This window comes from Podarcis melisellensis (assembly GCF_964234715.1).
Source record: "Podarcis melisellensis genome assembly, chromosome: 6".
In the NCBI taxonomy this organism is placed as follows: domain Eukaryota; kingdom Metazoa; phylum Chordata; class Lepidosauria; order Squamata; family Lacertidae; genus Podarcis; species Podarcis melisellensis.
Window position 1 is genome coordinate 76772350 of NC_138538.1, and position 14107 is coordinate 76786456.

At 42.2% G+C, this 14107-nt stretch overlaps 1 protein-coding gene across 4 annotated transcripts in view; it reads right to left on the reverse strand.

Moving 5' to 3' along the window:
* Window positions 1-14107, reverse strand: part of COL11A1 (collagen type XI alpha 1 chain) — a 257537-nt gene that overhangs the window by 40931 nt on the left and 202499 nt on the right. For all 4 annotated transcript variants that reach the window (XM_081916017.1, XM_081916015.1, XM_081916016.1 and 1 more), the window contains 4 exons: window positions 9396-9449; window positions 8976-9029; window positions 8815-8868; window positions 411-464 (listed from right to left, as the gene is read on the reverse strand). In XM_081916017.1, coding sequence (XP_081772143.1) covers window positions 411-464; window positions 8815-8868; window positions 8976-9029; window positions 9396-9449 — 216 coding nt within the window. The remainder of the gene's footprint in view (window positions 1-410; window positions 465-8814; window positions 8869-8975; window positions 9030-9395; window positions 9450-14107) is intronic.

A 14107-nucleotide genomic window follows, 5' to 3' on the forward strand; every position in this document is an offset into this window, starting at 1 on the left:
AGGTAAGAGGACCCAACATATCAGCTGGGTCATAAAAATAGGCAGAGAGGGCAGGTATCCATTGAGGAATCCAGGAAGTGGGGTGAACTGGAGAGCTGGAGAGAAAGATGTAGCCTAATTTCCTAACCAGCAACCCCCAATATTTGACAGGCTGAGCTTCCAGAGCCCATTGAGTATGTCCAGGCAGTTGAGCTGTGTAGGTTTACTAGCCAATCAGATTGTAGCTAATGACCAAAAATCTTTGGACTGAGTCCAAGGGCTCTTTATCTAATTCATATACCTAGGAAACACCTATAACCCCTGATGCAATGAAATAAAGACATAGTATCATCCCTTGAAGTTGTAGAATGGTTAAGGCTACATTACAATAACACTATATCAAATGTTATCTAAAAAACATAAACACTTACCCCTGTTCCAGCTTCTCCAGGAGGGCCAGGGTTACCAGCTTCTCCAGGTTCGCCCTACAAGAGTCCAGAATTATTTCAGAAAAATCAAACATTGTTTTCTACTATTACCTGAATTCTCATCAAACCATATTTCTCTCTATCTCCTCCCCCGCCCCTCACTTTGTCTGAAAGTAAATCCCAGAGAATTAGGAAATGCTAATGGAAAACTACTTCAAAGTGATTTACTTTAATTGAAAGTGATGTCAGGCGCTCAAACTAGGGAAAGAATGATAAATAAACATAGCGACAAATAATGAAATAACATGCAGACGAATAATAAAATCTTCACTGCAGGCCTCAAATGCAAACACGGCACAATTTATCGGCGATGATAGCTGTTTAGTACACCAGATGGCTTGCAAGCCATATGTAAACGATCTGTGCAAATGCAACATTTATACAGTATTAAAGAAATGTTTAAGTAAATTTATTCTTCTCTTGAGCCCCAAACCCAGAATCACACAAAACCTAAATATATCATTTCAGTAATGAGCAGTGATGGGTGAGCTCCCTTCGGCTTGATTTGGAATTGGCTCGGAACTTATGAGGTTTCTTGGCAAAGCATTTGTGGAAAGCTCGTTTGGGGAAAGCTCATTGCTACCTCTTTTTGTCCATAATGTTGGTGTGAGCATGCTGAGGGTGCTAGGCGCATATGCATCATCACACTGCCCACTTAGAAAATTGTGATTTGGCTTGGTACCACCAGCGTGATTGAAGTTGTAATGAACACAAATGGCACAGCAAAGGGCTCAGACATTCCCCCGGTTTATTTGCTCAAGCAGCTCAGTAAATTAAAAGGTCATGAAGTTCCACAGCAGTCAATGACATTTTAGAAACCCAACAAGCTTCCTTATTCCAAGTCAGACTATTTGTTCGTCTAGCTCTGCCTTGTCAACTTTGATTGTCACTGTCTCTCCAGCATCTCAGTAGAAGGTCCCTTGTAGGCCCTACAACCCAATCCTTTTAACTGTGGGAGCCATGGATTGAAGGAAGGACTTTCTACATGAGATGCATATGGGCTATAACACTGAGCTTCCCCTTTCATTGAAAGCCAGGAGTGAACATTAAGGAACTTCTGTGAATACATCTAGAAAGCAGCTTCCTTTCGGAACGTGATCTGTTGAAAGCTGCTGGCCACATGTGAGCAGAATCTCATTTAACATTCCAAGCTGGACCAAAACCTCCAGGGGAAACAGTGCTCAATTCCTAATAAACCTGAGCATTATGAGTTGCATAACTTTGCATACTGAACCAGGTAATTATGGACCACTAGTTACGACTGATTGCATTCCAGCAACCTGATCCTTTGTTTCCAAGCAAATGGCAGCTACTCTAAATAACGAGTCGCATGGTATCAATACTTCTGACATCTACACTCCACTCTGTTGGCAAAAGATCATCAAGGGAAACTTGAGTAGAAAAGGGTTGAGGGACATGACTTTACATCATGCAGATTCTTCCAGCTTCTCCACATCCTAGTCCTTTTTTTCTATTCACAGAGGCTTCCCACACAATTAAGAACCCTATTGAGATGCCTATTTTAAACTTTTCTGCTGTACTCAGTGCAATCTGCTGCTCATAAAGCAATATGTTACCTGAGACAGAGAGCTGCCACTACGGCAGCACCTCATCTCGGGTTCTCTCCCAGCTCTTTCAAGAACACAGGGATGGATGTTGCCTTGGCATCCCATAAATAAGGTTGAGTCCAGAGTCTCACTCTGTGCAGCAAAAGATTGGATAAAGGTCCGAGACTAGTTTCACGTCTTTCCAGGAATGGCAACTGGGTAAGCACAGACCCATCCACAGCTGATGGGTCTTATCATCAAGATATGGACATATAAAACTGCCTTATATGGAGTTAGGCCATTGTTGACCACTTTGACTGCTAGTGACTCCCCAAGGCATCAGGCTGTGGTCAGTGGTGTGCAGTGAATTTTTCTGTGGGAGAACAGTTAGGGTCAGAGGCATCAGCTTGCAAGGCTGATTGGGGGTGGGACATTGCGACATCGTGCATGTGAGCATCATGTGTCATGGCCAGGCTTTGGGAAGATGGCAGGAGAGCTCTTGGACCCATCAGAGCATCGCACCTCCCTCCCTAAGCCAAGCAGAAGCTTCCTGGGCTTTGGGAAGGAGGCACCAGGGGAACATTAAGGAGACTAAATGTCGCGCTGTGGGTTAAACCACAGAGCCTAGGACTTGCCAATTAGAAGGTCGGCAGTTCGAATCCCCGTGACAAGGTGAGCTCCCGCTGCTTGGTCCCTGCTCCTGCCAACCTGGCAGTTCGAAAGCACTTCAAAGTGCAAGTAGATAAATAGGTACCACTCCAGTGGGAAGGTAAAGGGCATTTCCGTGCACTGCTCTAGTTCGCCAGAAGTGGTTTAGTCATGCTGGCCACATGACCTGGAAGCTGTACGCCGGCTCCCTCGGCCAATAAAGTGAGAGATCACCGCAACCCCAGAGTCAATCAAGACTGGACCTAATGGTCAGGGGTCCCTTTACCTTTACCTAGTCCCCCAGTCCACTGACGACACACCACTGGCTGCAGTGCTCTTCAGGCCCATTACCTGGAGATTCTACTCACTTGTAGAAGCCAAAGTTTGAACCAAACAATCTTTGCAAACATACTGCTGCAGTGCTATATGCTCTCATTTCAAGGCAGCCGTTTCAGAGTCCATTTAGAAATGGGCAACAAGCCCACAAGCCAAGCCAGGCTTTGTATGATCGGATTTGAAACAAGAGCACGTCAGCAATGAGTATTCCTTCTTCCCTTTCATAAAGAGGTCAAGGGCTTTCCCTCACCACTTCAAAACACAGCCACTGTGTTTTCTTTGAAGCTTTCCTTTCTTCCCCCTTTCATTAATTGCAATGGCTGCTCTATTTTTTATTTTTTTAAAAGCAGAGTACTTTGGGGAGAAGTTGGCTTTTAAGCGGTTTGTGCTTGAGTGTAACAGAAACCCTTTAGAGTTCCGGTGTTTTCTGAGGAGACTGGAATCATTAATCATTCAGCATTGCACAGGACATTTTCACAACAGCTACCTTTGATCAGTTTGGCCAATACGACAGCATGCATAGTAGAAATAAGAAACAACAAGGTAGTTAAAAATACAATGCATTAACTAGAACAAAATATATATGGAGTTTGCATAGATAGGTCAAGGTCAAGGACCCCTGGACGGTTAAGTCCAGTCAAAGGAAACTATGGGGTTGTGGCGCTTATCTCGCTTTGCAGGCCAAGGGAGCGGGCGTTTGTCCACAGACAGCTTTCCAGGTCATGTGGCCAGCATGACTAAACCGTGTCTGGGACAACGGGACAGAAACCAGAGTGCACGAAAACATCATTTACCTTCCTGCCACAGTAGTATCTATTTATCTGCTTGCACTGGCAGGCTTTTGAACTGCTAGGTTGGCAGGAGCTGGGACAGAGAAATGGGAGCTCACTCTGTTGTGGGGATTCAAACCGCTGACCTTCCGATTGGAAAGCCCAAGAGACTCAGTGGTTTAAACCACAGTGACATCTGTGTCCCTTTGCATAGATAGACAGACAGATAGATAGATGATAGATGATAGATAGATGATAGATAGATAGATAGATAGATAGATAGATAGATAGATGATAGATAGATTATAGACAGATAGATAGGCTTTGGACATTGGTTTCAGTGGCTGAATGTGATCAAATGCTGCTAACTTTCAAAATTTGGCTTGGTTGTTTTTTTTTTAAACTGTTATAGACTGTAATCCCACTATTGCCTTGCTTGAAAACTGCACAGAGAATATTTGTTGATGGGTGGCTATAGACACCGTATTAACAGGAACAACAGAGACATACAGAAATGCACCATGTACAGTGGGCTGCAAATTCTAGGATGCTGAGTGCCATCTGAGGATAACTTTAGGTCAAAAAATGCTTCCAACCAATACACCATGAAAAGGAAACAAAGATCAGACATAGAAACATATAGTGCGGTTTTATTATTTTTATCCTCAGTGTTCCTAGAGGATGAGAATTCAGAATTTTCCTTGCACGGTTTACATATTTTCTTTGCATAGTTTCTAAATCCGAATTAAATCCAATTCACGCAGTGTTGTGTGTTTTTTCTTCCAAAAAATGGAAGACCTTGGATGTCCCTATGTGAAGTATCAGTAAGTGCCTTTCCTGAGACTTAAGAAGCTTGTCAGAGGAAATGAAAACCCTAGATACGGTAAGGTGAGCTACAGTTCTTTTTATTTATCTTATTGGCATAGAAAAAGCAATGAAATAAAATTGGAAGTACCCAAAATAAGTGGCTGAATCTTCCTTTGGATAGGAAGGAGGAACACCTGGGGCTGTGAGCGAAAGAACTGCACCACCTCGCTTTCTGGGAGTGATTAAGAAGTGGCCCGTGACAAACCCAAATGATTTTGACTGACCTGTGACTTCAGTCAGTGTTTCTGAATGCAAAGCTGTGACAGATCTGCACCTAGAGGGATAAGATCTGTGTAGCGTACCAAAAAGAATATGGAAAGGACTCGTGGAGCTCCAAGGCAAAACAATTTAGAAAGGGCTTCAGCTATGAAAAGTGGAAAGGGAAAGTTCAAGAGGGCTCCATATTTTTAGCCAACTGCGAGGTCAAGAAAGCAAAGGAAAATGGGAACTCTTCTGAAGAGGCCTTCAGAATACCTGACTGGTTTCGTCATACCAAATCCCAATATTCACAAGCAAACAAACCTGCCCAATTTTGAATTATCTGAATAACCAAAAACAAACAAACAAACAAAAAACACCCAAGTTATAACTGCAAAACCATGTCTTCTCCTTTTTGTTCAATTATGCCGTACATGCATCAGAATAAATTATACCTCTCCAGAACATGCCTCAGCATTTTTTAATATACAGTGGTACCTCTACTTATGTTCACCTCTGGTTACGTACCCTTCGGGATACGTGCGCGGCAAGCCTGGAAGTATTTTTCTGGGTTCCGCCGCACGCGCAAGGGCAGAAATGGCACCTCCAGATATGCACACCTCAGGATCCGGCCGGAACTTTGGAACCGATCCCGTGCACAACCGGAGGTACCACTGTATATTACATGGTCACTAGTACTGAATAATTTGAGGCATCGATGAATACAGACTATGGCTGGACCCCATCAGTATAGACAGATATATTGAGTGTGCATAATTAAAAGCATAGAATTGTCTTAGATTTAATTTGATAGAGACTTGAAATAAATCATCTCAATTTGCAGATTCTTTGAGATCTTAAAATTTCAACCGTATGGGAAACTTAGGTCTTTGAATCTGTAAGATTCAATTTCTGTTGAATTTACCCTAATAGGAGAGAGGTGCAGCTCAGATGAGAGAAGTGAGATTGAACCAAAGGTAGTTGGATTTTGTTAAACGTGTAAGTTTTTGGTTTATGTATTTAAGAAATTCCGAATTTGACAATTTCACATATTTCACACTATTTGCTGGATTTAGATACAATCATAAAGGTTCTTAGAGTGGAGTCTGTGGCACAACCGGCCAGTGTGTTTGTCTGTTAACCAGAAGGCTGGTGGTTTGAGTGCACCTAGGGATGGCTATGGCAGGATTCTTGCATGGCAGGGAGTTGGACGAGATGACCACCAGGGTCCCTTCCAACTCTACAATATATGATTCTCATGCTTGTTTCTGACATGTCCATGTCACACAATATGTAATTTCCCTTTCATATTAATGGGTGAAAGTTTCTTCCGAATGTGCCCTACAGGAATGGCTGGGAAAACCCAGCCAGATGAGCAGGGTATAAATAATAAATGATTATTATTATAAATTATTATGGTACTTATCATCTACACATTAAGATCTAAAATTCTCAGGTAAACCACTATCTAGCAGGGAGAACCAAATGGAACCAGAATTTGAACGTGCCATTGATTCTGGAGTTCCCATGGTTTGGACACTGCAAAAAACTAACTCAATGAAACCATAGTATTACTAAAGTCCACCTCACTGTGGACTCCTTCATATAACCTACTTTGTATAATCCACAGGATTTCTAACACCCATGACAGGTAAAGTTAAATCTGGTAAATGAGGTAAATCCAAGGTGTACAGATTGCCTCATATTTTCAAGAAATGAAAGCCCTGCAGTGTTTTGTCTTCTCAAAACTCATTTTTGTTTTTATGTTAGATCATTACATTAAAATGGTATGTGTGTGGTTCTATTCAACCAAAGAGAACCAACAGGAATAAATTGCACTACATAAACATGTCCTTTCCTACATATAACGGGATGGAAAAGGTCTAATATGGATCCTGATCTTCCCAACAAAAAGTTAATAAAATACATCAGATCATAAAAGAAGTTGAAATAGCATTTAAGTCAATGTTAGGTCTACAATAAACTTAACATAGTATCAGAAACAGAATCATCCCATATACTATTACTGTTGAAATACCAGCTTGGGTGGAAGACTGGTTCTTTGACATTCTCGCATTATTTTGTAAAAGTAACAGAGATTCTTGTGGCACCTTAAAGACTTACAGATTTATTATGGCACAAATATTTAGTGAGTCTGATGATGTGAACTCCAGTCCACCGAACTTTATGCCATAATAAATGTATTGCAGTGCAAGCCTACTCAAAGGTAAATACCATTGATTTCAATGGCATTTACTAAAAGGAAAGTGGGTATGGAATTGTATCCTTAGTCTTTACCACACTACATGATTCTTTGTAGATTTTGCTCAACAGACTAACGTGACTATGTGGACAAGGTCAAAATGGCTATTTTGAGACATGGTAAATTGGTAAATTTGGTAAATTAGTGCTGGAATGGGTTTGCTGTGCTATTTTAGGTGAAGTATCCTTCTGGAAAAAATTAGAAGATACAGTGGAACCTTGGTTTTCGAACGTAATCGACTTCCAAAACGTTCGCAAACTGAGGATCAATGGGTGGTTGGCAAAATCCATTGAAAATATGGAGAAATGTGCCTCAGAAGCTGTTCAACTTCTGAGTCGCGTTCAAAAACAAAAGCAATTACTTTCGGGTTTTTGGCGTTTGGGTTCCGAATCATTCATCAATGGAGACGTTCGAGAACCGAGGTTCCACTGTATGGATATAATTTTGAAGTTTGGCATAGATGCATATTTCCACCTCTCCAACTTGCACCACATATATTTGGCAAACGTATGCCAAGCTGCATGCCTGTTCCTCCTCAAGGAATTAGATTCTGCAATAGTTACAGTCCTGTGCTTGAGTTAAACATTACTTTGTGTTCATGGGGGAAGTTTGCCTGTCCTGGATCCCTGGAGTAGGAATGTATTCACTAGCTTTTAGTTTCCCAATGAGCTAATTCTAGTAGCTCTTTGAAGCTCTTGAGTTTTAGCAGTGTTGCATGATAACTATCCAAGTGATGCAAAGGTCCTAATGAAATCATGGAAAGAGAGCAGTCTGAATTGTATGCTACTCCTTTAATCAAGCTGCATGCACACAGAATAAATCATGCAAATTGCTCATAATGGCATATTTCACTTTGCACAATTTAATCTGGTTCTAGATATGGAATGTTGAGATGAAACATGAGGCTCAACTCAGATCCGCTTACTCTTGGGGTATCTACTCATGCTGCTTCTCTACAAGATGAAGAATGAGATGGAGGAGTGCATTCATCTGACCATTAGACCTTCCTCATTGGGCAGATAAGCAAATAATGCTTAGGAACAATCCTAAACCTCATATTTTGTTATTTTCCTATCTTGCACATCTTTGCTTGGTACAGCTAAAAAGCTTGACTGATTCCAAAGAGAATGAACACACTGGTTTTGAATTCTGATTCTCCACCAGACCTAACCACACATTTCCAAAATTCTCACCAACCATGAAATATAGTAATTTGGATCTGTTGGTTGTTAAACAGAACAAGAAGATACCAAGGGCACTCCCCAATGATTTATTCATTGAACATTCATCCTGGTTTGTTTGCTGGGAGATTAGACAACTACTGTGTACACACATGACTTCTTCCAAAGAATCCTGGGAAATGTTTATTCAGAGGCTGGGAATTATAGTTTCTGGGGTTCTTTGAAGGAAGTCATGTGCTTTGTGTCAAAGGGACTGTTATTTTGGATTTCCAGTGCATTTCCTTCACTTTTCTTATCACAAAGTCCGATCTTTTGGGTTAGCAGGCTTGCTGCAGAAGACCTCCCTTGTCAACTATAATTGCATAACCTGAATTTGTAGCTGAATTCCACCTGAAAACAGCAACAGTCTTGAAGCACCAGAACTAACTGGAATATGTACACAGCCGTACATCCTAAAGCGTAACATTAATATCACTTGTGTGCGTCCTTTGCCACACCATTCATTGTTGTTCTTTTTAAGTTTGTTCGCTTACTTACCTTGTCACCAACACCTCCAACAGAGCCAACAGATCCTGGTGGACCTTGAGGACCCTGGGATGATAAAAAGGATGTCAGTTAAATCATGTGCTTTGCTTATTTGTTTAAAAATGGGGGGGGGGGAATTAATGTAAAAACTGTTCAAAGGATGCGTTTCTTACATCAGCTCCACTTGGACCCTGCGGACCTCTTGGACCAGGGGGACCAGGAGGACCCTGTAGGAAACAAATACAAAATACAAATTAATCAGGTTTACATTCATTAAAGCCAGCACAAGGGCCATTAGTTACAGAACGAGCTAAGAGCTTCTAATGTATGACAAAGGGAGTCACAATTACGGTGAATGTGCCAATTCTAGTATCGATTCTTGTAGCATTTGGACAGTCATACTGGGCAGGTTCGTAAACTCAGTTGGCTATCTTACCACTAACAGTAATGATGTCTGGAGCAAGACTCACCTGAAGATTTCATGACCAAGGGATAGGAGGAGAGGGCAAGAAGAAGGAAAGACCTTCTATGTTTGTGTAATACTCTATGTCATTCACGTACTGAACACTGAATAGCAGAGGAGAAGGACTTACCATTGGACCAACGTCACCATTTTCACCTTTTTCCCCTGGTGGGCCCGGAAGACCCTAGGAACAAAAAAAAAAAAGGATGGGTTTATATATTTAATTATCTCAGATTCTCTCAATGCAAATCACAATCCCCAATACATACATCTTTAAATGTAAGAACATTTCATTCCTGGCCGGCCAGCGAGTACCTTCAGGGACAGACAGCAGAAGGGTTTTCAAATGTGCATTCAGCAGAATGTGTTGTGTGGCCCTTCACCTTGTTCATGACCAGTTTCTAATGAAGTAATGAAGCATTTTTTTCTTGGCAAGTCTGCAGTGCTTAGCAGCAACTTTACCCAGCCCCCTTGAGAAGGGGATTTGCAGGTTCTCCAGTCCTTTGTTGGAAAATGAGCCATGGAGCAAGAAAAAAAAGCCAACCAACTAAACAGCATCAGAATACTTGCGCTTTCCTGTTTTATCATCTAACGTTCATAAATGAGACAGCCTCACTTTCCTTTATTGTACTGTTTTGTCCATTTCAATGTTTAATAGACTATGCTGCATTCAGACGGAAGGCTGTAACAGATAGTAAGATGCATCATGAAATATATCCATTGATAGCAATAGATGAAGGAAGGTAGAGGAGTTGCATTTTTGTCTCATTACCACTTTCTAAATAAGGACAGGTATTTTCCGTTATATAGAGCTGCACTAAATGTGGGATGTACAACGGTAATTCCTGACATTGAGATGCTTGGAACCCCAGCATGCCTGGACACTGTGCCATTTGGAAGAAACTGTCTTGATGTATAAATTTATTAAGTTGCTTCACTCTCAAGAATTCACAAACTTTTGCTATTTTTCTTCTTCTTCTGAGTGCTACGTTTCCTCAGAGGCAATCTGTTGGGGTCACATACCAGAGGTAAGCAGTCCCAGATATAGTGGGCAGATCTGACACAGTGGTGTGGGCAAGGCCCCTTACCCTTTTCTTTCTGCCACCCCCATTTTCTCTCTACGCAGCAGCAAAGGAAGTCGCTTGGGTGCCTGGGATGGGGCGAGCCACCCACAGAGGCACACTGCAGGGCCTCTAGAGTCTGCCTGCCTCCTCCCAGTCAGCCACCCTACAGCTGGGGTGGAGGCAGCAGGCGGACCATTTGAGCAGCGTGGAGCCTGCATGCACCCAATCCACCATTTCTCTCCCAGGAGAGACATGTGGCTCAGGCGTGCTACAGGCCCCATGGTGAGTGCTGCCTGGCATTTTGTCACCCCTTCAGTGGTGACACCCGGGGCGTCCCTCACCCACCGCAGCCCCTTCCTTCGCCCCTGTCTCTATGCCAGCCCCATTCCGCCATTCCCCTCTTGAACACCAACTGCCTACCACTGTAATATGGCCTAATGACTGGTTCCTTTTTTTGAAGTGAAAGCATTATAATTACTCTCTCCAACATCTCGACACTGGTCCTTATTGGAAAGACAAAAAAAGGAAACCCACAGTCCTGTGCCTAAAGGGAATAGTTGCAGGGGCCAATGGAACATTCCTGGGCAGGAAAGGTAGGGATGGATAGGCAACAAAAGAGGCAGGCTTCCTAGTTAGAGTATAGGACTGTGCAGATCCTAAGGAGGAAGATGCCATTCGTCTCCATGGCGATCCCTCCACTTCTACACAGCTGAACATCCACGGGGGCAGAAATTGTGCTCCAAGTTTTAAATGAAAATCTTACATGATTTCACCAGTAGGTATATATATCATTCCGAGCAGAGAATGCATTATACAGTATGTGCAAATTCACTACCTTTTCAGGACTACATGGCCTCTTTTGAAACAGACTGAAAATGTAATTTTAAGGAACCATCCAAAGTGTAGTATCCCATTTTGTTTAAATTACCCATTTAGGCTGCAGCCCACAATGGAAGGCTTGCCACACACTTCAATAGGAGCGGCAGCTCACCCTTAGTGATCTCATTCTCTAGAAAAAGGTAAAATCATGAGCTATTTATGATGGACCATCTCTGAAGGGAAATTTGATATCAATTTGCTCAGTCAATAACCAATACGCTCAGCTGCTGAAATCCTCCACTTTACAAAATTGGAAAAAATTGGGCTTCACAGTCTCAATGATAATGTGTGAGTTACAGGTGACATCAATTTCATATCGATAGTTTAAAAGTGGGTGACGTGCAGCCTGATCCTCTCTATAGTTAAATTGGTAACCTTAGATTTAAACTGATTAGAGCCCCATTGAAGTCAACAGTACTACAATTGGCTTAAATGGTAGTACTTTGATTTAACTGGGTTGCAGAACAGACTGCAAGTTACTTAGATTTATCCACTTCAGGACTTGCATTGGAATAACTCTGTGGGATTTAACCCTCTAAAACAGCCTACTCTCAACCTTGGGTCCCCAGAGGTTGTTGGACTACAAATCCCATCATCCCTGACCACTGGTGTCCCTAGCTAGGGATGATAGGAGTTGCAGTCCAACAACCTCTGGGCAGCCAAGGTTGAGAAAGGCTGTTCACATATATATATATATTCCATGATGTAGTGTGGTAGCCTTGTGAAATTAAGCAAGCCTTCCCTATTGTTACCTACAGAAGAGTAAAGCATAATTTTTGTTTGTAGAGCTCCATCCTTGAGGTAGAAGTGGAAGGACACCAAAAGTGCCTAACTTTGGTTGGACTGCATCATTTTGTTTAGCCACACAATAAATATCTGAGGATAGCAGAGGTGCACTGATGACAGAAGGGTTAGGATAATTGCAGCTTAAATGTCTTGGATGAATAATTGCCTACAAATCTGCTCATTTGTAGGTGCGACTGTAGAAAAGGTAAAGACCTCTGTGTTGCAGATGCAAGTATTTCATCAATTACAATTTGCTGTCATGACAGATACTAACAACGTACCCAACAGTTTGTTATTAAGATTTATTGAGCCATAAACCTGCCTTTAGTAATTCAAATTTAGGCCCTCAATTATGTTGAAAGTTACATACGGGTTCAACTTTAAAAACCTGTAAGTGGTACTATTAACGGCCATGGGAGAACAGATAAGCCTAAGGTTAAGTATGCTGCTCTTTGCCAAATCACAATCTTCAAATACAACCTTGCAAATAATTGCAGTGACATATTTTCACCCCTGAAACTAGTGGGAGATTTGCCACTTTGGTTTCAATGGAGCCAAGGTTTTCTTCCAACTCACAAGCAGCAGCTTTGCCAAATCAAAACTTATTTCTCTAGCTTCAGATAGCCCTCTTCAAATATCTCAAGGGCTGTCACACGGAAGATGGAGCAAGCTTATCTTCTCCTGCTCTGGAGGACTCGGACCAAGTTACAAGAAAGGAGATTCCAAGTAAATATTTGGATGAACTTTCTGACAGTAAGTGCTGATCAACATTGGAACAGACTCCCTCAGAAAGTTGTGGTCTCTCCTTCCTTGCAGGTTTTTAAGCAGACGTTGGATGGCCATCTGTCATGGATGCTTTAGCTGAGATTCCTGCATTGCAGGGGGTCGGACTAGGATCCCTGGGATCCCTTCCAGCTCTACATTTCTATGATTCTATACAGTGCCAGGAGAGAAAGCTCCTCTAGTCTGGGCACCTTGGGGAAGGAAGGAACATTGCAAGAGTATAACATAAGGAAAATGCCAGGATGTGAAGGGGAGAGGCAAAGGGAGGTCACAAACAGCATAAAAATGTGGCATCATTAGTATATCTGATGGGATTTGATAAGACTGAACTATTATAAACAACAAAAGGGGGGAAAAGCTGTGCAAGGTTTTCATTTTTACTATGCATTAGCAGCAAAGATAGAGCTCTTGATTGCTCAATGGCCCTTTATTACCACCAGCATCTTTGGCATCCTTAACACACTTGAAGGTTTAATGAAATGTAATTCCACTAGAGCTCAACGTTCATTCGTTGAAGCCTCTAAATAGTGTGTGGTTACCCTTATGCAGCGTTTCAGTAAATCAAAACACACAAAGGTGAAATATATTTCTCTTTTCGATGCAGACCAAATCGAAACTGCATTTCCATTCCTAAACACCTATACAGAGTCCCTGACATTTCCAGTACCTTTCGATGCTACACCAAGTTTGAATGATCACGTATTAAAAATCGAGTCTCTCCACTTAGAAATAAAGAAAAAGAAATCGCGTTAAATTTTCTAGTCCCAAATGGTAATTCAAGGAGAGAAGAGGGTTCTAAATAGGGCACTTGCATCAAATGTTCCACCCTGCATATGTTGCTATGTGAACTATTCAGCAGATTGGCTGTGAAGTAAATTGGTTGAGTGGTGCTATCCCTGGACCTTTGCTGCTGAAGGGCCCAGGGCTCATGAAGCTAATGCTCACGAAAGTGCCCTAGTGCAATGCCTATGAGAATGAGCTATGAGCCACAGGAAAATGAAAAGAATCCTGTTCAAACAAGATGAGGGTCTATGCAGCCCAGCATTCCGTCATTTGACCAGCCAGATGTTCCACTAGCAAGGCCATTCCCTCAGTGAAATGGTGCCCTTCCTTGGTCAGGAAGAAAAACATTGTTTGTTGAAGGCAGAAATGGCATTGGAAAGGATCAATATAGTATAGGGGCAGGATTGATCATGACACCCCCAGGCTCAGGTTGGGGTATCTACCTGGTTGAAATCTGCACCCTGGTCACCACCCTGGTCACCCAGTGAGACCTTGCTTGTTTGGCTTGCACCACGGCAAGGTTCAACACTGGCTGGTTCTCATGGAA